General features: G+C 49.4%; 7 protein-coding genes across 7 annotated transcripts; 5 read left to right on the top strand and 2 right to left on the bottom strand.

The window, feature by feature from the left end:
* Window positions 1-3,438: 3,438 nt before the first annotated feature.
* Window positions 3,439-4,838, top strand: BP01DRAFT_385698 (RNA-binding protein; the record flags this gene model as incomplete). The annotated part of the gene is made up of 4 exons (XM_025577625.1): window positions 3,439-3,644; window positions 3,715-3,819; window positions 3,875-4,018; window positions 4,085-4,838. The coding sequence occupies 4 exons, from the start codon at window positions 3,439-3,441 to the stop codon at window positions 4,836-4,838; spliced, it is 1,209 nt and encodes a 402-aa protein (XP_025428179.1).
* A 1,356-nt stretch (window positions 4,839-6,194) lies between these two features.
* BP01DRAFT_138889 (uncharacterized protein) lies at window positions 6,195-8,324 on the top strand. Its single transcript, XM_025570542.1, has 6 exons — window positions 6,195-6,382; window positions 6,448-6,691; window positions 6,759-6,802; window positions 6,883-6,894; window positions 6,952-7,155; window positions 7,210-8,324. The coding sequence occupies exons 1-6, from the start codon at window positions 6,286-6,288 to the stop codon at window positions 8,313-8,315; spliced, it is 1,707 nt and encodes a 568-aa protein (XP_025428178.1). The 5' UTR covers window positions 6,195-6,285; the 3' UTR covers window positions 8,316-8,324.
* Window positions 8,325-9,143: 819 nt separating this feature from the next.
* Window positions 9,144-10,881, top strand: BP01DRAFT_394423 (uncharacterized protein). Its single transcript, XM_025578320.1, has 2 exons — window positions 9,144-9,523; window positions 10,202-10,881. The coding sequence occupies exons 1-2, from the start codon at window positions 9,172-9,174 to the stop codon at window positions 10,543-10,545; spliced, it is 696 nt and encodes a 231-aa protein (XP_025428177.1). The 5' UTR covers window positions 9,144-9,171; the 3' UTR covers window positions 10,546-10,881.
* Window positions 10,882-11,890: 1,009 nt separating this feature from the next.
* On the bottom strand, window positions 11,891-14,521 carry somA (putative cAMP-dependent protein kinase pathway protein (Som1); the record flags this gene model as incomplete). Its single annotated transcript, XM_025577624.1, has 5 exons — window positions 11,891-12,055; window positions 12,134-12,400; window positions 12,478-13,765; window positions 13,827-13,978; window positions 14,036-14,521. 5 exons carry the CDS (start codon window positions 14,519-14,521, stop codon window positions 11,891-11,893), a joined length of 2,358 nt encoding a protein of 785 aa, XP_025428176.1.
* A 2,297-nt stretch (window positions 14,522-16,818) lies between these two features.
* Window positions 16,819-17,788, bottom strand: BP01DRAFT_359636 (TRAPP complex core subunit BET3). Its single transcript, XM_025575734.1, has 5 exons — window positions 17,658-17,788; window positions 17,585-17,593; window positions 17,280-17,499; window positions 17,017-17,208; window positions 16,819-16,958 (listed from the first exon to the last, which is right to left on the bottom strand). The coding sequence occupies exons 1-5, from the start codon at window positions 17,693-17,695 to the stop codon at window positions 16,839-16,841; spliced, it is 579 nt and encodes a 192-aa protein (XP_025428175.1). The 5' UTR covers window positions 17,696-17,788; the 3' UTR covers window positions 16,819-16,838.
* Window positions 17,789-17,972: 184 nt separating this feature from the next.
* Window positions 17,973-19,886, top strand: BP01DRAFT_359635 (WD40 repeat domain-containing protein). Its single transcript, XM_025575733.1, has 5 exons — window positions 17,973-18,243; window positions 18,309-18,354; window positions 18,407-18,487; window positions 18,546-19,301; window positions 19,357-19,886. The coding sequence occupies exons 1-5, from the start codon at window positions 18,103-18,105 to the stop codon at window positions 19,407-19,409; spliced, it is 1,077 nt and encodes a 358-aa protein (XP_025428174.1). The 5' UTR covers window positions 17,973-18,102; the 3' UTR covers window positions 19,410-19,886.
* Window positions 19,887-21,319: 1,433 nt separating this feature from the next.
* On the top strand, window positions 21,320-22,359 carry BP01DRAFT_303941 (uncharacterized protein; the record flags this gene model as incomplete). Its single annotated transcript, XM_025572139.1, has 2 exons — window positions 21,320-22,102; window positions 22,153-22,359. 2 exons carry the CDS (start codon window positions 21,320-21,322, stop codon window positions 22,357-22,359), a joined length of 990 nt encoding a protein of 329 aa, XP_025428173.1.
* Window positions 22,360-22,693: the final 334 nt, after the last annotated feature.

The raw sequence follows: 22,693 nt of genomic DNA, 5'->3' as shown, positions 1-22,693 counted from the left end.
TCCTTCCAAGCTCTCTCTCCCCAAGTCCTGTACGTGTGCACCATTGCACATATCAAGGGGGATTGACCGGACCCGGCCACTGTCGGCTCCCCCACCTTCTTTTCTCTCTCCCCTTGCGCAATGATCATACTACATTCATACACTTCGTGAGCAGTGCTCGAGGAAGCTCAAATACGTTATACAAAACCCCTTCGTCTGCGAGAAGTGCTACTCAAATCCAAATTCCCCGGGATTCACCCGTCGTGGAGACTTTGTGCGCAATCGGAAGCCACCTTGTGGTAGACGATAGTTATGATTCTTCTAACTACTGCCATGTGCCTACATCATCCGCGACAATCAATTGCCTGGGATTTCCAAGTAATACAAGAAAGCAATTACACTAATCAGAGCACTTTCTCCGTCTGAAGGCATTCAAGCAGCTAGAAACGATTATGTCACGTGCGATGAAAATAAGAATCATGGCAGCGCTTGCAAACCCGCAGGGTGTAGCAGGCATCCCGGTCCGAGGGCAAAATTGGTTGGGCTGGGTCCAGTGAAGGACATACCCACCACGATCCTCGATCCTGTACAGTAGCTCAGGTATGTACTTACGGAGTAGTATGACTTGCTCGGCAATGTTAATCCTACGGCAAGATGCGAATACAAGCGCGGTGACTGCATTTACTAGGGGCCAAATCTGTTTGTTCGACGGAAAGAGCATAATAAATGGAAGCAACTGGGGTCGGTACGAAGGGAGCCCACCCGAGTCTCGATTTCCATCGAGAGTACGTAGTGATTAGTAACCTGGTATTTGACTTAGTATGAAAGAATTAGTTAACATCCAGCCATTATATGTCATAGCATCGTGAGCCTCAAACTACTAACTCAGATTAAGCATGATTTGGGGGATGGAACAACTTGTAGTCAACAGTGAACAATACTCAGTACTAAAGAATACCCGTATGAATGAGTTACTGTGGTTAATACTTACAGCACTCCATACACTAGTACGTAGTAGCTTAAGCAGTTTACTCGACTAGATCCTACTGGGTTGCGGTAAGACCACACGATCCCACCTGCACGTCGAAATCCAGATCTACTCCCACCTATTATTGCACACTCAGAGGCTAGAGCTGCTGAGCCGATCATAGGGTTGACTTAACCAGGATTGTTTATCCAACAAAGAAGCGCAAAAACAAAATGATAATAGGAGCCTGGGGCGAGGGGAGTAAAAAACAGGACTATTCCAGTAGTAGTCGGCAAGCTTTCGTCCCACCGAGCTGGTGGTAACTTGTTATTGTAAGGATGCTGCGCCCCTCCTCACTTCTTTTTACCCTCTGTTGCTTGCTGCAGTTGCCATTGACGAAAAGAAAGTAGTGTCCGCATTTGCTTCCCAGCACCTTTGATTATTCATTCTTATTAATTTAAACTAACCTACTGTGGTAGTTACCTACCTAACCGTCCCTGTACGGATTCATCCTGTCCTATCTCGGATATCTGAATCAGAATTTGCGTTGAAATTTCTGAATTTTTTCTTTTCTTTTTCCTTTCCATTTTTTCCTCCCTTCCCTGGGTCCAGGTTTGATTTTCCCCAAGAATTAATTACTCGAGTAACGTATTATTCTTATTGTTAGTTCGTTTGTTCGTCTAACGAGTTTCTCTGCTTTCATCTGTCCTTGGTCTGCCCTAGCAGTAGTAGTGGTCTCCTGCCATTCTTCCTCGTTTCCTTTCCCTTTCTTTCCCTTTCTCCCCTCCATCGGATCCTGAAGAAATATCTTTTCTTCTTACCTACCCCTCTTCTAATTCTTCTTCCTTCTTCTTCCTCCTCCTCTTTTCCTTCTCCCCTCCCCTCCCCCCCCCCACACCCCATTTTGTCCTCCCTGTGTTCTCTTCTCGAGTTCTTCTACCGTTCCCTTGTGTGCTTTTCGGAAAACACGGAGTCGGTTTCGCGGATAGTTCTGTGTCTTTTTCTCCTCTCTTAACCTATTTTCTCTTTGGATCTGTTTCCTATTATTTCTCCACCTCGTCGGAGTTGTCTCGATTGTCCAGTTCCTTATTTCTCTGTGACGTCCTGACCTCTTAACGCATACTTGCACCACGCCAAAGCAACGCCTCTCTCGACTCTTAAGCCAACTCATAGCTCGCGATTTTTTACATTGTCGGGTAAGTTGTACACCTCAATTTCAATGCTCGTCTTCTATCGTAATCTTCTGGTTTGGCTTTCTTCCCCATCTGGCTTTGGTCATCACACTGCACTGTCCTTCTTCCCATCGTTGGTGTTTGCGCGGGACAATTCGGCCACAATCATTTTCGGAATCATTCTTTACAATCAATCGACGATTGGTATAGCATCCCTCGAGCATCCTCACATGGACTTTTACACGTACTGAGCTCGGGACAAGAGCGCTTGCCGTGTTGATTCCACAATGATGCGTCAAGCGCCCGCAGTTCTCCATCGCTACGGGTGCTTGGCCGACGAATTTGAACGGTCGCTCGAACGAAAGCTTGCCACGGCTCTCTCATCACTATTGGCCGGCTCGTTCCGATTGTCGTCCGGCCTCTTGAGTAGCGCAGCGATGGGGGATTGGATGGATCAATTGGCACGGTCGCAACCGGGCGCGGATGGGCGAGAAATTCGAAATATGTCATCGACGAATGCGGCTTTTGAAAGGGCAAGAAACTTCAGCCATCTTCATTCAATGGCCCTGAGCATTGTCGATATTCCGGTCATCGTTCACTCCCACCCTTAATTACAGATTTCTGGGGGGTTCCGCTGCCATTTCTGAGAGGAACTTGGATCTTGGCGCAGAAAGGGAGCGGGTTGATCCTTTCCCGTTATCCTCTTTCATCTCTTCTTTGATTGACGACGCGTTCGACACTGGAGAGAAGAAAAATCCGACTCCCCTGGCAATAAGGATATTTCCATTCCTCCAATCTCGCCTACTACTCATCTTGTTCCTCGTTGGTACATGTTTAGCTCTTGAACCGCGCTACTCTGCGTTTTGGCTTCTCTCATTCTTCATTGATTTGTCCTTCTCCCTTGTATCCTGGGTTTTCGTCTTTTTTTTTAACCTGGCACCACAACACCGTCGCCTTGCCGTGTCACTGATTCGCTTTGCTGACCAGAGGTCCTCTTCACTTTCGCAGGAACTGATTTGTCTCAATCATCTTACAAACTGAACGACCCTACGTCTTACTCCTTGACGACTTAAACGAATCCCTTGTCACACGGGCCATTTTCGGTATAGAAAAGTTGATTTCGCTTGAGTTTATTCTCCTTTCGCCCGCACTTTTAAGGTACGACAATCTTTTTCACCATCTTGCTCATGGTTTCTAGAGCAATGGCAGTGTTTTGTGCTTTGGTTTTGAGAATCACTAGTTTACGTCCACTAACTCAACGATGTCACCTCAGATACCGTTACCGCAGCTATCGTTACGAAAGTCGAATTTTACGTCAATATGTCTTTCCAGAACTTCGAGTCTTTCCAGAACCAGCACCCTGCTGCTGATGCCGCCGCTGCCGCTCCTGGTGCCCCCGCTACCGCAGACACCACCATGACCGGTCAGGCTGATCCTACCACGGCCGCCTTCCAGGGACCTGCCCCCGGTGAGCCCAACGCTGCTCCCGTTGCCCAACAGGCCAGTGAGGGCAAGACTACTCTCTGGTATGTCTAATCCCAGCTTCATCAGAAACTGTGGGAAAAGCTGTTCTATACTCACATAATTTTTTTTCAGGATGGGCGAGCTTGAGCCTTGGATCGATGAGAACTTTGTCCGCAACTTGTGGTTCCAGATGGGTGAGCAGGTCAATGTTAAGATGATCCGCGATAAGTTCTCTGGGTGAGTAATGCATAAATGCTTGTGGATTGAAAGGCGATCCTAATGTTGGTAGTAGGAGTAACGCTGGATATTGCTTCGTCGATTTCGCCTCCCCCGCTGCTGCTGCCAAGGCTCTCTCCCTTAACGGCACCCCAATGCCCAACACCAACCGACTGTTCAAGCTGAACTGGGCTACTGGTGGTGGCCTTGCTGATCGCAGGTAAGCAATTTCTCCTATTGTGGGCAAAAGATGAAGACGTTCAAGCTAATATCCTGTCCCAATCAGCCGCGATGATCGTGGTCCAGAATACTCTATTTTCGTCGGTGATCTCGGCCCGGAGGTCAACGAATACGTGCTCGTCTCTCTCTTCCAGAGCCGCTTCCCGTCGTGCAAGTCTGCTAAGATCATGACTGACCCCATCAGCGGCTTGTCCCGTGGTTATGGCTTTGTTCGCTTCTCCGACGAGAACGACCAGCAGCGTGCTCTGAGCGAGATGCAGGGTGTCTACTGCGGCAACCGCCCCATGCGCATTTCCACCGCCACCCCTAAGAACAAGGGACCTGGCGTCGTGCCGGGTGCCATGGGTATGCCCGCCGGACCGGGCATGTACCCCCCCATGGGTGCTCCTCCTATGGGCTTCTACGGTGCTCCCCAGCCCATGAACCAATTCACTGATCCCAACAACACCACTGTTTTTGTTGGTGGCCTGTCCGGCTATGTCACTGAGGATGAGCTCCGCTCTTTCTTCCAGGGATTCGGCGAGATTACCTACGTCAAGATCCCCCCCGGAAAGGGCTGTGGTTTCGTCCAATTTGTTCAGCGTCACGCCGCTGAGATGGCCATCAACCAGATGCAGGGATACCCCATTGGCAACTCCCGTGTTCGTCTGAGCTGGGGTCGTTCCCAGAACAACTCTGGCCCCGCTGGTAGCCCCTACCGTCCTGCTCCCCCTCCGCCTCCCATGTACCCTTCGATGGGCATGCCCCCCGCACACCAGTACGGCGGCTTTGCTCCTATGAAGGTTAGTTCCCCCCAGTGAGCGGCCCTAGCAGCACTCGGACCTGGGTTTATTGACTCCAATGTCTAGTAAAAGAGCGTTCCTCTTTAGTTTGAAAGAAACAGCAGGAGTTTTGCGTCATTTCACGATGGGTCTTTTGTGTGTCATAACCAGTCTGCTATTATCTCTGCGAAAGTTACCCTCTATAGCTCTGGATGAGCATTTCCTCCTGTGCTACGTACTTCATATGCGAGCGCTTCATTTTTCTTTAGCAGCATTTGAGCTTCGATTCTATTCCTATCATATCTTATTCTATTTTACCTTGATGTTTCCACCTTATCTACTCTCAAATTCCCCTCTCATCCAGTCTGTTGTATGCTTTGCGTTTTCCCTCAACGCTCTCGAACCCAGTCTACATCTATCATGTCTATCGGCCTCCAAAGGGTCTACATTCTTATGTATACGGCAGCAATCGGATTTGTTTCATCTGCGCATTGGTTCCCATATACTCCCTGGGCAGGCATTTTGTGAAAAGTTCATCTTTCCCCTTTCATGAAGCAGTCCTACCAGATGCCCCTCAATCCTGAGGATGTGTCGCTGTGTTCGGTGGTCATTCAGAGGCCTGTATAACATTTCTTCATCGCGGCCTCGTGACCTTCTGCTCCTTCAGTTCTCTTTCTGAAGAAGTCACCCACTGCCTTGAATATCTGCTTTCATGCGCTCTCTATTCATCTTCTTGGATTCTACATCGCCCCCCATCTTCTCTTGTTGTATTGACGAGGCGTTCTGACCTAATCCTGGGGTCGACTGACTTCATCGCTTTGCCTGCCTTCTCTGACATGGGTTAGAGTCTGTAGTCATCATTGGGGAGGTCCGGTGGGAAGCCGGCCTCAGGGCGTTAACCAGTCTTGGGTGTCGTAATGTGGTTTCCTACTTTTGTCTGTTTGCGGATGATTCCCCCTGCGCTTTACAGGACATTGTGATGTACACGAAACAGGATACTATAAATGATCATAGGTACCATCTCAATTGCTTGTTTTGAACGGATTGCAGGAAGGCCATTTGTCTGGAAGAGCGGCAGGTGCTGTTTCTGCTGGTCCTGCTTACTATCGTCGTCTCTCTGCTGTAATCATACCACTTTCCCTCCTTCCCTCTCTCTCTTCCTCCCCTCCCTCCTTCCTTCTCTGAGATCCGACTTCCTGGTCGTCCTCGTCCATCCTCTTCCTCGTCAGCTTCTCTATCTTCACTCCATCACTCGCTCTTTACTTCCTCTTCTTTTCCAAGCTCATTCTCAGGCCAGCTCTTAGGTATTCCTCAACACAAATAGCCGATTGAGGGAGGGCCTTATATACCAAGTTGTCATCATATCTTGCTATCCGTCGTTTTCTATTCGTCATCCTCACTTTTCCGATTCTTCCTTTCTCAGTCTATCTATCCACTCATCCTCTTCTGCTTCGAACCACAAGTATACGCGACAGAATAATTCAGGATGCGCTACGAGAATTGGGATGTGCTTCTCTTCCCCGAGACTTCTAAGGTGCCTCTTCAGGAATTCAAGACGCAGTGTTTTGTTACCAAGGACAAAGGTCGGTGACCACTTAGTTTACCGCCTTATGCGCATGTGAACTCACATGCTAAACAAAAGTTGCAGAATCACCCTACCTACATAGCCCGGCTCTGATCAGTCCAGCCTCATGCTCCGGACCCCAAGGCAATCTAGGGCAGTTGCCGGTGCTGACTACGTTCATCCCTAGCTTGCGCCACAATACTCCTTTTCGGGTTTCCATCCATAGTTGGGAGCGGCCTATGCCGAGCCGGTTCATGGAAGGTCTTCTGCAGCCAGATGATACATTGCTTTTCGAAGTTCGCGTCTTCATCGACGGGCTTTGCGTGTCGTAAGCCACTCTCAATTGCCTGCCGGCTCCCTCTCACTTCTGATTTGTGCTTATTAACATCATGCAGCGGTAGTGTTTTTACTCAGAGATCCTCTTGGCCTCATGTACTCGGTGAGTCTTGCTGCCCTCGAAAGGTCAGCTTTATCATGGGGGGGGGGAGCAGAACTAACTGACATGATTCGCCTACTTAGATCTTAGCTCATGTATGTTCCGAAGACCCTCCCAGTCGAAGGTTTGCTGCTGACATATGCCTGGTCCAGATGTCGACAAGAGCGGCAACCAAGATCGTCTCCGATTTCCCACCTTTCATCATGAGATTCTGAAGCAGCCGCATTGGGACGCTGGAGAACTATACGGCAGGATTAGGGTAGTGCTAGCTGAGGGATTCTCGCGGCCGCATCGGTCTCCACCATTCGAACGTGTGAAAGAAGTCGTCGCTTTTGCGTTCCAGCATGCCCCCATTCGTGAGTTGGGCCAAGAATTGCTTAGCTCCGAGAAACCTTACTTACAATAACTAGAGATTCTAGAATACTCTGAGATTGCATGGCCGAATGCCTCTATGTGGACGCGTGAGCCCCGGCTATTCAAGTACAACTCGGGGGGTGCAACAAGCAATATGAAAGAACCGGAAGATAGCCACGCGCATTCGCCTTCCAGGCATGATGTTCGGCAAATCTTGGCCACTAAGAGCCAGACCAGTAATCAATCTGGCTGTAGCTCTTGGTCTTATCGCAACTATCAGCCGCAGGTAACTCAATGGCAAGGCCAGCCAGGCGAGCCCAGGTGGCTGCCTCAAGAACAACTCATAACGGATCCCTTTATCGATCCTTGTGTACTTGACCCGGCTGCACGTCACCGAGGAGCTAGAGCATCCTGGGAAGACGTGCCTATGCCAGACTATACGTCCAACTCCAGCAGTAGTCGCGCTATTTCAAGCATGACTGGCATCAGTTATGAGCACAGCAAGCATCCCAGCATTGTTACCCCTATCGACGAGGAGTCGTACACTCAGCTAATAGAAGCACTGAGCCCTGCGCCCCTCAATTGTGGCACGTACGCTCCAACTAACACACCCTCGACTGCATTGCCCATGGGAGCTAAGCTTTCAGCGGCGGTGAGGGCGCGCTCCGAATCCTATTCAAAGAGCGCTGGTCGAGAGACTGAGTGCAAAGAGACATCAGTGTCCGAGACCAGGGACATTTCAGCTTCAAGCACGAAAACAAATCCGGTTGTGGACGCTACAGCAACAGGTAAGGTGCATGCTAGTCCGAGCACACACGTCAAGAGTCGAAAGGAAATTTTATCCTACGAAAACAAGGAGAACGACGTTTCGGTTGAAATATCTCACAAAGACAGCGACAAATCTCGCCAGACTCCAGTGAGACCCGCAGTACGTACGAGTGAAATCATGGGGACCCCAACTGAGTCCCAGGAAAGTCTAGTGCTTTGCTCTGCTGACGCTGCGGAGAGCATCCACAGACCTAAAAGAGAGCCTATCCTGCTGTTCCTCACTCAAGACTCGCCTATGGCTAGATCTCTGGTTCAACAAGCGAACCTCGACGGCTCTCCTGAGGCAAGGCCACCGCTTGCTAGCGCGGCCCTGGAAGTGGCAGAATTAGATTGATTAGTATTATTGTTACTTTACGAAAGGCTCGAGGTCATTTGTTTGCCTTCCTTGTCGATTGACGGTTTCACCTTGTGCTTTTGCCTTCTGTGTTGCTCTGCACATTGGCCCAATTTCTGTTCCAGTGACAGCCGGGAAGCAGAATGGGACTCGAACTGGGTGGTTGCCGGGTTGGCTGGGTTGCTGAACCCCGGATATTCGTTGATCATACCTATATATCTATCCCTATCCAAAAGAGACTGCCACGCGTCTGCAGCATGGATGAGAGACCAATAGACGTGGTTAACATGCATCGGTATGTAATGCAATACAGACTGCATCGGAAAAGAACGCCTGTCAAGTGTAGCCCAATGCGGAAGGCGTGGTGCTCCCCCTGTGCACCTACTCTTTGCGCTTCAGCTGGGTCTCCTTCTCCTTCTCTTTTTGTCCGCAATTATCTTTCACTGACCCCCTTCTTCAAATGACTTCCAAGATCGAAAGAATGACCATGGATGATCTCCAGACATTCTCATTCCAGGCGTTAGGCGCAGCTTCCACCTCGAGTGCTTCACTCACAAATGTGCTATCCCAGTACCGGTTCCAATCTCCTCGCGGGCTTGCCCACTGGGCTTGTGAATCCTCCCCTTACTGGAGACTCATCGATTCAGCGTCTGCTCCAGCAGAGGGCCCAAAGCTGCTTTCGCTACCTTGATCTCGTGCTTTGCCACCACCATCACTACCACCACCACGTCGTCTCTTGGCTGCAGGAAGATTGGCACGCGAAACTTATCACAATACCAGAAGCGCAGAGTCATTCCCAGAATCGAAACCAGCCGCAGTCGTCGCAAGGTGTTATGAGGAGAATCCATCGGCGAAGATGTCGTATCTCGCGGATGTGAATTTGGATCTCCTGGAAGACAGTTTTATTCTCTTTTGCTTTGGCGTCCTCACGACACAAGCGCTGCCATTTCCACGTTTTCATTTCAATATTTCAAAAAGTCGTCGTTGGGGTGTCAACCTTACAATGTATGGGTACACCATTGTGAGTTCCGCTATCTATGCTACCCAGGAAGAGGTCAAATCCGATATCTGTCGTGCTGCACTGAAGAAGCTAAAGGTTGACTTTCCAGATTGGAAGCTGCCTGACGAATCGGACGATTTCAAGCATCTGTTGACTGGGACTGGGTTGATATTCTGTAAGGCAAGAATTCCCGTCATGGCCTTTCAGAGTCGGTCTGATACGTTATCATAACAGAATCCTGCACTCACAACGGCCTCGACACGCCAGGTTATACCAAAGTCATGCACGAAAACGAGTACTATCACAAGGTTCAAGTGCACCGGACGACTTACACTAGTAGACTCGACTTATGCTAAAGATGAACACTCACAAAGATCATGCGCCTTGCTCGCATTGCGTCACCTGTACATTGATGGGATATGATATTACCAGCAGCCTCATAGGCCCACTCATTCTCAAAGGCATAGACGCGACGATGCTCGCCTTAGTTTCAAAAGACCCTCATCAGGCGCGTCACCTGGAAGCCTTCGAACCTTGCGCTGAATGCTCGCACTGAGCAGAGATTTGGCGGACTCGAACAACTGCCCCGGAAGAAACTGGGCTGAACGTACCCTCAGCCGAGTACCATAGCGAAACAAATGACGGCAGAAAGAGGGCGAAAGGCGAACCACGCATCTCGAATCTGTTGCCACTCCAGCGCACTAGATTGGCGTCGATTGAAGTGACTGTCAAAAAAAAAAGGGAGAGAGATGGACAGTGACGCCTCATGAGGTAGAATTTCAGATACAGGATCGCGGCCTATTTTACAGAGATATGGCAAAGTACTTCAAAAGGTTCTACCCTTCATGTTTGCAGCCACTTGCTAACGGGTCCTTCTCATATACAGAGATCTGCGATGTACTCCATCTGGGATACCCTGAATTCGAGTGGGAAGACTGGACAGGCGAGGATCGACAGCCTCGGAAATTATACTGCTGGGGCTTATTTAAGGACGACCCATTCCTCCAACGAGCCGGCGCCGTCGGTCGCATGGACGGCTTGCAGGATAGCAACGCGACGGCTGAACAAGCCTGTGCGAAAGAGGTTATTGGATACTTAATCAGAATGGTTGAGGAAGATGTGGAGCTCAAGGCTCACATGGCAAACGAGCGTCGAAGTGTTGAACAATGGCCTGTTAAAAATGAAGATGTTACGATGCATAATCATAAGTCGTTTTGCATCCTGTTGTAAACTGGCAAGCTGTTGTCCTTCCTATTCTCCCTCCCCCCTCCCAATCTCTATCTCTTTATTCTTTTCTTGTCCCTTTCTTCTGACATTTGTGTCGTTGGTTCTTCCCACGACTTACTCTTCTTGCGTTCCATGATTCATCGCGCTGATTCCACTGTGTCACGCGCTACTGGGTTTGACCACAAGAAGATACCAGTGTCGTGATTTCACGGCTAGATATCCTTCCGTCTTGATGATCTGGTTGTTGGAAGAACTCTCCCTGTCGAGTACATCGTGAATAGTGGCATTTTCTGCCACTTGTGCCCGTGTCCAGATGCAGTCAGCATCAGAGTTTATGTGAGTGTTTCTATCTGCATTGACAAGAATGGACCATCCTATGCACGCAATGCGCAGTGACTTTGGGAGTATTGTTGCAACAATGGTAATGCTATGGTTACTTTTACCATATCCTGAGAGAGACTAGATATCGCTTTGGACCGGTTCTGGTCCGTAGCAGGCCAGCCGATGCGCACGAAATCTCGCATGGAAGACCCGCGGACAGGCAGCCCAGCTCAACATAAATCAAGAATAGCATACAAACAGGTGGATAACCAACGGAGCGGAAAGTATCGGCTAAATTGTGTACGATGTAGGGTGAACGTAGGGGACAAGATGGGGAAGACATCATTTTTCTTCCTCAATTCATGAAACAATTCCCATGGCAGGGCCAAGATAACGAATAAAACCTCATTGATAACGCCCGAAGCAAGAGTTAGCAAGACAAAGGGAAATAGAAGAGAAAGATAAGATACTGAAAACAAGTAAAACTTGCTTGTAGAAGAGAGAAGGAAAGGAGCTTCGAGAAGGAGAAAGCCAGTCAAGGAAGTACATTTGGTGTAGGGGATCTCAAATATTAGGGTGGTAGAGATTTGCATGGCCAACGGGAGAGAAATATCACACTAGTAAGAGCCTTCGGGTGGAAGGATTGGTCAAAGGGACAGAATTAATCGAATAATAGTGATAGACGAAAAAAAAAAAAAAAAAAAAAAAAAAAAAAAAAAAAAAAAAAAAAAAAAGACTCAAAACAAAAGCCGTGCAACACAGATGGGTCATAGAGAGATCAACTTGCGCGCAAGGTCTCTTCCGGAACCAGTTGTCAATCACCTCTCGTCGGCAAAGGAAGATGCAGGACGGATACGCCAACGCCTTGTCACTAAACCACGTATCCCAGATCATGTCAACAAGGAGAGAGACGGTTAGTAGAGACAACAAGGAAGAAAATGAGCAAAAGCGCAGCACATATTGAAGTTTATGGAATATACAAAGCAAGGGTATATGAGTTAAGAACTGAACAACCGTCGAATCACATTCAAAGGCCATCCCCGGCACCGGTCTCAACACCGTCGGTGGGATACGATATATTGGGATCGAATCCAAATCCAGCCGTATCAGCATCGGTGTTGAGGAATGTGTCGAAATCAAAGTTCTCAAGGATGTCCGGGTTCTCTAAAGCGCTGAAATCGAGGCTGAAAACCTGTGGCTATGGCAGTCAGCATACAGTTTCTTCTATTCAAGAGCTCAAGCGGAGACATCTGAAATCTGGAAGACATACATCAGGAACGCCGAGCTCGCCGAACTGCTGGCCCTGATCCGTCGGAGGCTGCACCAGCGGCTGAGGGGCGGGAGCGGACGTAGGCTGCTGGGGAGCGCTAGTCGTGGTATTGGCACCCGCCTTATTGAACGAGGCGGGATGCTGAGGAGTGATTGGTGTGGATGGAGTCGGGGTCGGCGGGTGCTCAGCTTCGGATGATGGTGTGGCAGCAGCGTTTGCTGATGCGGCGGCCGCTGCGGCAGCAGTAGTTGCTTTCTTCGAAGGCCGCTGCAATGTCGATTAGAAATGTGACGACAGAAATAAACGGCATATGAACGGTATAGAAACAATACAAAGGTACATACCTTGCGAGTGTCCTTGGTATCCTTCTTTTTCGGGGCAGGTTTGTTCGCCTGCTGAGGTGTCGGTGGGGCGGCTGCGGCCGTCTGGGGAGAGGGTGGCTGAGTGCGGCCAGTGTTGGCACCGGCTGCAGGAGGGGCCTGGGGAGGTGGCATCGCGTTTCGTTCCTGCGGCGTACCAGTCGACTGGGGTTGATTTGCAGGAGACTGTTGTGGACCCATAGGCTGTTGGGCGCCCTGCTGAGGCTGCCAACCTCCACTAGGTACCCGATTTCCAGCACCAGCGGCAAGAGGTTGACCCATTTGAGGAGCACTAAACGCCGGATTGGAGCTCGGGGGTCGCATACCGTTGGGAGCGGTCATACCATCAGGTATTCCCTTGACGAAGAATTGGCCGGCCATCTCAGGGGGGATCTGGTTACCGAAATTCATGGAGGCGGGAGATCCACGACCCTGGGCCATCGCATCACCGGCACTCGGGGAGCCAGGAAGACCGGTCTGGGGCATTTTAGGCGTACCCCGCTTCATTTGTTCGTTGGGATTTGGCGACGTGCCCGCCCTGCTGCCTTGGGGAGAGGTGCCTGGTTGTAGGCCCGGCTGCCCAGGCAGCGGGGGCTGGCCGTCAGGACGGGCCATGCTGTCCTGCTCTTGACGAGCCATCATCAAACGTCTCTTATTCTGCTGTTCAAGCAGCATAAGTTGCATTTGATAATCTTGAAGAGCATGGTTTCCGGGCTGACCGCCAGGTGTCTGCATCCCGTTCCGGACCTGGGCCATTTGACCATTCGCGCCATAGTAGTCGCCGTTCATGGGATACACCTGGCCATCTGGCATGGACACCATATCCGTCTGGTTTTGCATGACACCGGGGTTCATCATACCATTCGGCATACCCTGGTTATTCATTGCTGAGCGTGAGTGATGAATGGCCAAGTTCTGAGCATATACCTGGATAGATTTCTGCTGCGCAGCAGGTCCTGACTGCGGGAAAGCCTGGAATTGGTTGGGGTTCATCGCCCGGTTGAGTCCATTCTGCATCAAGAGAGCGGCCTGGGGGTTCGGTTGACCTGGCATGCCCTGAACTTGAGCGCGTCCGTTGGGTGCCAACTGCTGGCTATTCATTAGGCCGCTTTCGAGACGAGGCCGCTTCGAGGGGGATGGGGCGTTTTCTGCGGATGATGGGGATTGTGGGCGATGGCCGTTCATGTCAATGTCGGAGTGCTCCCGAGTCATCTGCATCATCTGGAGTTGTTGATGCTGATTCTTTTGGAGTTGTTGCAATTGTTGTTGAGTCCTGTACAACGGATCAGTATGTCACCTGCAAGCTGCAGGGTAATGCAGAATAATGAGCATACAGGCCTGGGGTGTTGTTCTGCAGAGCGGTCTTCTGAAGCGGTTGGGGAACCATGCCATTCCGGCGGATGTTCATTTGTCCCATCTGGCCAGTCATCAGCGGCTGCTGCCGTAATAGTTGGTTCTGGTGTTGCTCTCTGAGGCGCATAATGTTCTACAGAGCCCCAGTTAGACTTGAAAGATGTATTGCAGGCATGTGAATGATATATACCTGGGTATGATTGAGGTATTGGCGCACATCAGCACTGTTACCCTTCTTGCGCTGGGCCCAGAAGAATTCCCAGAACAGACTGAACCACTCCAGAAGGAAAGAGGACTGTTGACCTTCGCTCGAGATGTGGGGGCGAGGAAGATCATCAGGAATCTTTTTCTCCCCGTCCTTGCCATCAGTCATCATCACATCCCCATCAACCCCATTCACATCACCATCGCGACGATGACCGGGACTCGACTTAATGGGGGGTTCAGTATTGAGTTTAACGGATTCATCCTTCACAAGCGCTCTAGCACACTCATAGTAGCCGCGTTTCAGAAAGTAGTCGTAGATAAATGTGTTAAGATTGCCGACTGTGCTCTCAGGAATAGTGTGAATGGTTGCATCGTTGCGTGGGGCCGCAGAACCATTGTTGATCATTGGGACACCTCCCACAGGACCGCCTGCACCGGGATTCATCCCAGCCACGTTCATTTGATTCATGGTGGCACACAAAGGGTTCAGCCACCCTCACCGGACGATTGTCTTCGACGTCAGAAAGTTTATCTCAGAAGACTCTCAACGCGCATCCACCGTCTCAGGGCGAGGTTAATCACCACGGCAGATTTGATAGGCGCGCGAAGACCCAGGCGGAGGGTAACAGTCCAGGTCACTGCTGCTTCCGACCCAATATCTGACGGCTGGGTGTTCGAAGGCCAAACGCGATATCGCCTACCTCACTTAGTGTGGCGTCGGTGGACAGCACAACGGCGAAAATCACCAAATCGAGATGAGCGTAGCCCACTCGGAAGTGAAAGCAACGAGTTATTAGACGGGAATCTGTCGCTGACTCGAAGCAGACAGAGGGGAAGCCAGAGGGAGAAGTATCGGTTGAAATGGAAGTGCAACACAAAGACAGTGTAAGAGAGATTGAGTTCGCAAGGAGACCCTGCCACCAGAAAATGCGCGACAGAACCAACCAGGGTGAAAGAAGAGGGCGGCGACAGGCGACAGGCGACACAAATATAGGCACAGGACGGGTACGGCGTGTTGGAGAGAACGGCCGAGGAGGCGTCTCAAAAAGCAAGCACCACAAGTACCACCGTTTGAAAGCCAGAAGAGGGAACAAGAGGGGCTAAAGGTAATCACCAGAGCCCCTGCAGGATAAGGGAAAGGAGGGGGGGTGGGATGGGGGAAGTAGAGAGTGGAAAGAGACGGAGAGATCCGGCAGATTCGAGGAAAAGGTGGAGGGGGAGGGAGGAGAGGCGAAGGTTAGGACAAGGTGTAGCGGTGGATCTGAGGTGTTCTCTGGTGGGTGGGAGGACGTGGATATCAGGCGCGGTGCCTGGAGGTGCTGGGCTGTTCAATCACTACCGGCTGGGCGTGAATCGCTTGTTCGGAACGGAAGAATTTGACCGGAAAGCCGCAGAAGGGCTGGGAGATGCTGCTGGCTGGCGTATATCTCAGCATGCACTTCCAGATATGGCGGCAACACCTTAGGGAAAGGGAGGAACAGAGGGAGGGGGGGAAATATAGTACAGTAAGAACAGAATAACTTACCTTTTGCAATGGGTACTAGCAAAGAACCATAAAAACAGGTGAGAGCAGAAGAATCAGATGAATTGTAATGTAAATCGCCCTCCCCGGAGATTCAACTTGGATGTTAGGAGGGGAAATAGCGGAAGTGAAGGAGGAGAGAGCCAAGTCTTTTTCTCTTGCGGGAGGCAAGAAAACAAGACCGACCGGGTCCGGGTGATGTATCGATCGATGTATCTAGACAAATGATGAGGTTAATCTTCCAAGTCAAGCACATACAAATTCATGTTGCACAGAAAGATACTAAGTAGAAATCACTACGTCATCTTCATTCACTTTTTGTTCACTCTTTAGATCAGAAGGGTTGTGAGATCAGACAAACGCGGGCCCTTGGATTTCTTTTCCAGGTCATCAAGGTAAATGGATGGATGGATAGATAGATGGTCTACACGTCTACACAGTATAGACCAAGGTGATGGGGGAAAGTGAGATGCGGTCTCCAGCAACAATAATCAGTCTCTGATAAATGGTGGCAAAAATAAAAACAAAATCGACATACCTATTACTGTGCCGATTCTCGGCAACTTTTCCTTATGTTTAACAATCATATCAATTATCTCAACTGTTCCGAATTGGTTACATGAGTTGATTCTATCTACAAGCCTACACGGTAGTTATGGCTTAGGACCTTGCGTAATTCCTAGCACAGCCGGGCTCAGTCGGGTCTGATTGTTCATTGCCTATTCAGGCTTAGTTTATCGCGTGTCTTCCAGCCAACTATCATCCCTCACCTGTGACCTGATCTGATACCTATGTACTCCGTACTCCGTACTCCGTAATACAAGTTTCTGAGATTGGAGGACATCAACGTCGTGGTTTTTTGGGTCGATCATAGGGTCAATAATCAGATGGCAGTCCAACAGGCGGATTCATGCCGTAAGAACTTATAATACTGTCGGAAATTTCAGACACGATTAGGGCAAGCAGGCTAAGATCTGGGGCCCGATATCATCCTATATTCTTTGCCTGTGCTAATACTTAGGCCCCCATTCGACTCTGTAAACCAGTCAATCTTCTTGTGATCAATGGTTTTCATGCGGTCTTCACTGTCCCGGTCTAATTTATGTGATTGTCCATAGAGTATGCACCCTTCCCACTAGGGCTGTCAATCATAATGTACAAGTGATCCCGATCAATTAGCTGTAACTGCATTTGAAAAATCCGCAAACACCCCGACGCCTCAGCAAACAAGATCAGATTCAAAACGCCGAATTTGCTGCCGCGTCTACTCCTCTTCAGGAGGCATCTCGTCCTCGATGTACCTTATAAGTGATACGCGCATTTCCGTGGTGTCGTCTCCGCGCAGTACATCGCTTACAAAATGCGCCTCAACCTGCATTTGTACCTGTTGACGGTGTCAAAAGTCCGCTATCGAGTGTATGATCGAAGTAGGGAATGATTACCATCTCCAAAGCCCCACGTAAAACACCACATAGAATATTTGAGAACCAGAGCTCATCTTGGGCCCGCCCATCGTCCGGTAATTCAACGAAGTCTGCCAGCGGGTTTTCGTCAAACACCAGTGAAAATTGATTGTTGTCGCTTGTCCAATTGGTTACAGTGGGCGCGATATTAAGGAATATCCGAAAGCCGACCTGTTACATGCCACGCTCGAGTGATCAGCCCATTCATTTGTCGAAGGGTATTTGAGGTCAACAAATCCCACCTTAGCGATCATGTCTGCTGTTTCCCGGAAATTAGCGCACCGGCCTACATTCGACTTCGCCAAAAAATCCTCGATAAGCCGCATTCCGATGTTGTAGCCCATTTTTTCCAACTGCTTGTTGACTTCCGGGTAATTTCCATCATAGTCCTGACAGAGTTGTGCGACAATTGTTCCGTATGTCAAAGTGACCAGTTCCGCATTGACTTTATCGACTCTTGTTCTAACGAGGACAGGCTATGAGTCCCTGTATTCCTTGACTCGCGAGTCTGTGTCGTTATATCAACGTTCTAGCACCGCTCACTTACTTCCATAATCTGGCGCATTAGTTGGTATGTTAGCAAGTGAACATATCACGGATGGGAGCTGCGGCATGCTTACTCTTCACCAATCCTGGATGCTTTGGTAGTTGATGACATGTTGGACACTCAGAGTCTATGTCCAACTCCGACAAAGGGTTTCAAAGATAGCCTAGATATCAGCTTCAGAGCGAGAGAGGATTAGGAGGCCAGGTCCAAATGCTTGAGTAAGTAGTCAAGTGTTGACAACGAACTCTCCCCGCTGAACCTGCGAGGGAAATGAGGCGGAGCTTCACCGCCTAGTGGGCCATCCGCGGGCGCCTATCGCGGTTAAAGTCACACAGAGCATTGATTCAGGAGACAGACCATTATCAACTTAGCGCCTTTTCTGCGTCCCCGCGCCATAACGTTCAAACAGCTTGGCACGCCGCCTTCTCGACTCTACCTCAACACATCCGTGTGTCTTTCTGTGCCTGCCGAAGCTCACGTGTCTTACCCTTGATTGTGAACTGGCTTGCTCTCAAAGGATGTCTGGCGAGAAGCGACCTGCCCCGGAGGCATTTAGTTCCTCCAACCAGCTCGTCGTCAAGCGAAAGAAGTCCGATGCTAGTATTGATAGCACAGCTGTGATCAAAGGCTTCTCGCGAGATGGAACTCTCGTGCAATCAGTATGTTACTAGATTGTCGACCTGTAACTGTATGTCTGGAGTGAACTGACTGAATCTGAATACAGGTTCCCCGCACCAGCGGGCTCCAGGCCCCGATCATGGAATTGACAGGTAATCTGCGCCGAAGGTAGTGAGGTGAACCATTACTTAACGTTGAGTCTAGGCCATTCTGGCGAGGTTTTCTCCGTCCGGTTCGATGCGTCAGGCCAGCACATTGCTTCAGGATCGATGGATAGATCAATCTGTGAGAATAGCCTGGCTTTTTCGACTTGGTACGGGGTACTAACACAAGCGAATATCAGTGCTTTGGAACACATACGGAGATTGCGGAAATTACGGTGTACTGTCAGGACATCGAGGTGCTGTTCGCGATCTGCGGTGGTCTCGAGACTCTAGGACGGTATTCTCCGCATCAACAGACATGACACTCGCCAGCTGGGATCTCGAAACAGGGCAGAGGATCCGACGACACGTTGGTCATGAGGATTACATTAATTGTCTTGATATCAGCAATAGAGGGCAGGATTTACTGGTTAGCGCCAGCAACGATGGCAGTATAGGCATCTGGGATCCTCGCCAGAAAGACGCCATCGATTATGTGGAAGGGGAGCTTCCCATCACCGCTGTGGCTCTCTCTGAGGCTGGCAATGAAATATACAGTGGTGGTATAGACAACACCATTCATACATGGGATATCCGAAAGAAGAGTATCGTCTACTCTTTAGCGGGACATACGCATACAATCAGCTCGCTTGAACTGTCACCGGACTCGCAAACACTTCTCTCGAATTCTTTTGACTCTACCGTACGGACATGGGACATTCGGCCTTTTGCACCAGCCAATCGACACATTCGGACCTTCGACGGCGCTCCCGTAGGCTTGGAAGAGAACTTGATTCGGGCCAGTTGGGATTCGACGGGTGAGAAGATCGCGGCCGGAAGCGGGGACCGGAGTGTTGTTGTATGGAATTCCAAGAACGGGAAACTCCTATACAAACTACCAGGGCATAAAGGGACCGTTAATGATGTTCGCTTCTCTCCTAATAATGAGCCAATAAGTAAGTCGTTCGTCACACACTAACCGGTTGCTCTGTTGTTCTAACAAACCAACAGTTGTATCTGGGTCATCCGACCGCACTTTATTACTTGGTGAGCTTGGCAAGTGAGCTTGTCCTTGAGTTCGTGTCAGACCATGAGCAAAGTAGGCTACGTCATAGCACGGTACACAAAGCAACAAGACCACTCTGTGCGCAGCCCTAGCGAGACTTGTGCAGTTCTGACTTGCGAAAATCATTCAAGCACATTCAAGCGAGGCCTAGGGTATCCTATTCAGGGATTAAAGGACAATGACTGAATTACACGTGCCCGGACAAGGCTACTGTTGGATCTTCCAGCTACCCTAATTTGATGTATATGTTTGGTAGACTATCTACTGTGCGATACTGCAAAGCATCGCTGTCCGATCATTGATTGCTTGGGTCCTATCGTATAGTCATGTATACATTTCAGCGGAACGCACTGTTAACCATTTCACTGTTTAGTACCCAAAAACAATTATGACATCATTGAAGAGGGAGAGAATTCGGGAATGTGTGTACAGTACTGGGTTTGCCATGTGCTAGATTGTGCAATGTGATCAGCGGGAAACGTGGGGTCATCCAGGGGTAGATTGGGATACTGTGCAAGTACTAGTTAGTACTCCGTACTGAGTAAATACCTACTCCATAGCAGACCGCTTATGAGGGTTTTGAATAAGTATAATCTTAGAAATCAAAATGCACTGACCAAATGTAAGGTCTCTGGCAATAATCTTGAACTTACACTAATTATAGATCATCAACATTCAGATTTCATAAAACAGCTAGTCACTGCGTGATACAGTACTCCGTACTTGTCATTCTATTGTCGTCACTAAAAGTAGGACGGCAAGCGCGACCAGCTACTGACATGTGATTGATTTAGCTCCGAAACTAAAAGTTGCTACTTTTGGAAACAACTGAACCAACCCGCCGTGGCCGCGGCTTGTTCCCCCTGCTCAACTACGCCGTTTCCAGCGCTCTCTCTCCCTCTCTCTCTCTCTCTCTACACCCCCCCACCACCCCGTCATCCATCATTCTGCTAACCCACGCCTTCGTTTTCCTTTTTCTTCCCTTCCCCTTCTTTCTTCCTTTGGATCAATTGACTTCGATTTGACGATGATACGATAATCTCTTCTTCCCTCCCGATACACATATCCTGCCGCTCGCTAGAATTGCCTCTTATCAGTCAACAAATATCCTTTCTGTCTGCCAGCCAGCCGGTATCCAGTGACTTCGTCAGTCCCTGAGCACCCATCGCATATCAATTTTAATTACCTTCGTTTCCTTACTCTGTACAATCACTTGTTTCGCAGCCTTACCGACTGGCCTCAGCGACTGTAAAAATTGATTGTTTGCTATCAAGGCTGGTTTCTTCACTGCCGAGCACAGCCACTTATCTATCCTTGACACAATCTCAATTCACGAACTTAGCCTGCCAGTGTTTTCGTTCTGCGTTTGCCTCCGTTAATCTTCCTGTGTATTTGCCAGGTTGAGGATCGATTTGGTGGTTGCTGGGCACCTCTAAGGTCGCAACAAGGAGTCCCTTATGCTGCTCACCTCTACCCCTCGGTCAACCCGGGCTGGTCCACCATTATGAATCATTGCGCGGAAAACAACCTGTTTTGCTTGTTTTCATCGCTCACGACTGAGTCTCTCTGAAGCTCCGATTTGCTTCATTGCGATCGATATTTGCAGGGAGTTGTCATCACGGTGCACACCTTTTCAGAGCTTGTTTGTGTTGTTCAACGGATGCGGAAGTGACTTCGGATTCATACATACTTCCCAAAACAACCTGCATCTGGACACAAGGAGAGTTTGTCGCTTCACTTCCTTCGCTTGGTATTAAAGCGAACCTTACCAATACCTCGCTCTTTTAACTTCAATTTATTTCCTATTGCTTCCAAGCAGATGATTGTCATTGACTGTTAAAAATACTCAATATGGCATCGGCTCGGCTGTCTCATCTGGAATCGACACATTCCAACTTAGACTCCGGCATGCCACACAATTCTGCAGTGTCCGACACTACCCACAGATCGAATCTTTATCCCCAAATTATTCAGCATGTTGACCAACTCATCGCAGCAAGAGCCATTCACCGTCGTGGGAATGACGAGCAACGACTTCTTGGCAGTAACCGCACTAGGGACCAGGACCGCCGGGTCCGTGAGGGTCCTACATCGTCGGAATATATTTTGAATGATGTGACAGCCTCGCCTAATGCGCCTCAGCGAACATACGTTCCGATTTCCATGCAGCCTGCTGCAGATCGTGATGGCAATCAGGCGCAAGCCGAAATGGGCATGTACGAAGAAACACAGGCTCTGGCCTCGTCGAGCAACTCTGGCAGTCCCAGCTGTGGCAGACGATCATGTACCCCACTCTTTAGACAGAGGAAAATTCGCAGGCGACTTATTACATTGATAGCGTCTGGAGTCTTCCTCCTTTCCGTTGTCGCTGTTTACCTTGCATTTGCTGCATCACGCACAACATTGGGTCGGGAGCTCCAAATCCTCTTAATCTTTATGATACTGATAATCGGTATTGTTTTCTGTCATTCATTAACTCGCTTTCTCATGGCGATAGTACCAAGATCTGCTTCTGAGATCGCAACAAATCGCATACCGAGCAGGGCAGGACCCTCTGGTTATGCACAACCCGCACATCCTATTCACGTTGTTCTTGCGGCGGATGAGGACTCTGTGACTGAAAGTCGTAAAGCTGTTCGAGAAAAGATAACTGCACCACCTCCAGCTTACGGTCTCTGGAGAAGTAGCGTGGTATGTTTATAAACAAGTTGGATTTTCTAGCTTGCGCTAATCGATTACAGCGACTGAACCCGGATCTGTTGTATTGGCAACGTGTGGATAACAGTTCCCGATTACAGCAGGTTTTCGAACGCGGTTTTAGCAACAAGTCTCAGGCACCCCGGCCACCTAGTTACACCTCCGATAATGGTATCGACTACGTTGTCGAAGCACAGCCGCGATCTTTCATGCAGTGTCATGCTCCAGAGCAGTCGAGCCGCCGGCAATGATGTTCTTATTCTCCCTTTTGTTCTGCGCTGCACCTTCTTAGAGTAGCTGTCGTGAGCAAAATCCTGCCTTGCAGAAATTTATGTCCTCCGTGGCTTAAATTAATCTCTTCATCCAACATATACCCCCAAACATCGATACATATTTGTCATTTCGCTCGTGTCTTGTTCATACTCTGGTTATCTGGATTCAAGCGGGAGTTACAGTGGCTGATCAGCAGCAGCATTGATGAGCGCTACCATATGTTGAATTTAGCTTGTAACCGTTGCATTCCTTTACAATGCCGAGATCTGGTTCAGAATCAATCTCTGTAGGTTAGCGGCTATCTTGTCTTCA

This window comes from Aspergillus saccharolyticus, assembly GCF_003184585.1.
Source record: "Aspergillus saccharolyticus JOP 1030-1 unplaced genomic scaffold BP01scaffold_37, whole genome shotgun sequence".
Classification (NCBI taxonomy): Eukaryota; Fungi; Ascomycota; class Eurotiomycetes; order Eurotiales; family Aspergillaceae; genus Aspergillus; species Aspergillus saccharolyticus.
The sequence above is the reverse complement of the archived record's forward strand: the minus strand, read 5'-3'. Positions and strand labels throughout refer to the sequence as shown.

Coding starts and splice junctions, on each gene's coding strand:
- BP01DRAFT_138889 (XM_025570542.1), top strand. CDS start 6,286: ATGCGCTACGAGAATTGGGATGTGCTTCTCTTCCCCGAGACTTCTAAG. Junction 6,692..6,758: donor ATCGACGGGCTTTGCGTGTC/GTAAGCCACTCT, acceptor AACATCATGCAG/CGGTAGTGTTTTTACTCAGA. Junction 7,156..7,209: donor GTTCCAGCATGCCCCCATTC/GTGAGTTGGGCC, acceptor TACAATAACTAG/AGATTCTAGAATACTCTGAG.
- BP01DRAFT_394423 (XM_025578320.1), top strand. CDS start 9,172: ATGTCGTATCTCGCGGATGTGAATTTGGATCTCCTGGAAGACAGTTTT. Junction 9,524..10,201: donor TCCCGTCATGGCCTTTCAGA/GTCGGTCTGATA, acceptor TCTCATATACAG/AGATCTGCGATGTACTCCAT.
- BP01DRAFT_359636 (XM_025575734.1), bottom strand. CDS start 17,695: ATGTCATCAACTACCAAAGCATCCAGGATTGGTGAAGA. Junction 17,209..17,279: donor CAGCAGACATGATCGCTAAG/GTGGGATTTGTT, acceptor GGCATGTAACAG/GTCGGCTTTCGGATATTCCT. Junction 16,959..17,016: donor TACGTGGGGCTTTGGAGATG/GTAATCATTCCC, acceptor CACCGTCAACAG/GTACAAATGCAGGTTGAGGC.
- BP01DRAFT_359635 (XM_025575733.1), top strand. CDS start 18,103: ATGTCTGGCGAGAAGCGACCTGCCCCGGAGGCATTTAGTTCCTCCAAC. Junction 18,488..18,545: donor ATCGATGGATAGATCAATCT/GTGAGAATAGCC, acceptor AGCGAATATCAG/TGCTTTGGAACACATACGGA. Junction 19,302..19,356: donor TCCTAATAATGAGCCAATAA/GTAAGTCGTTCG, acceptor ACAAACCAACAG/TTGTATCTGGGTCATCCGAC.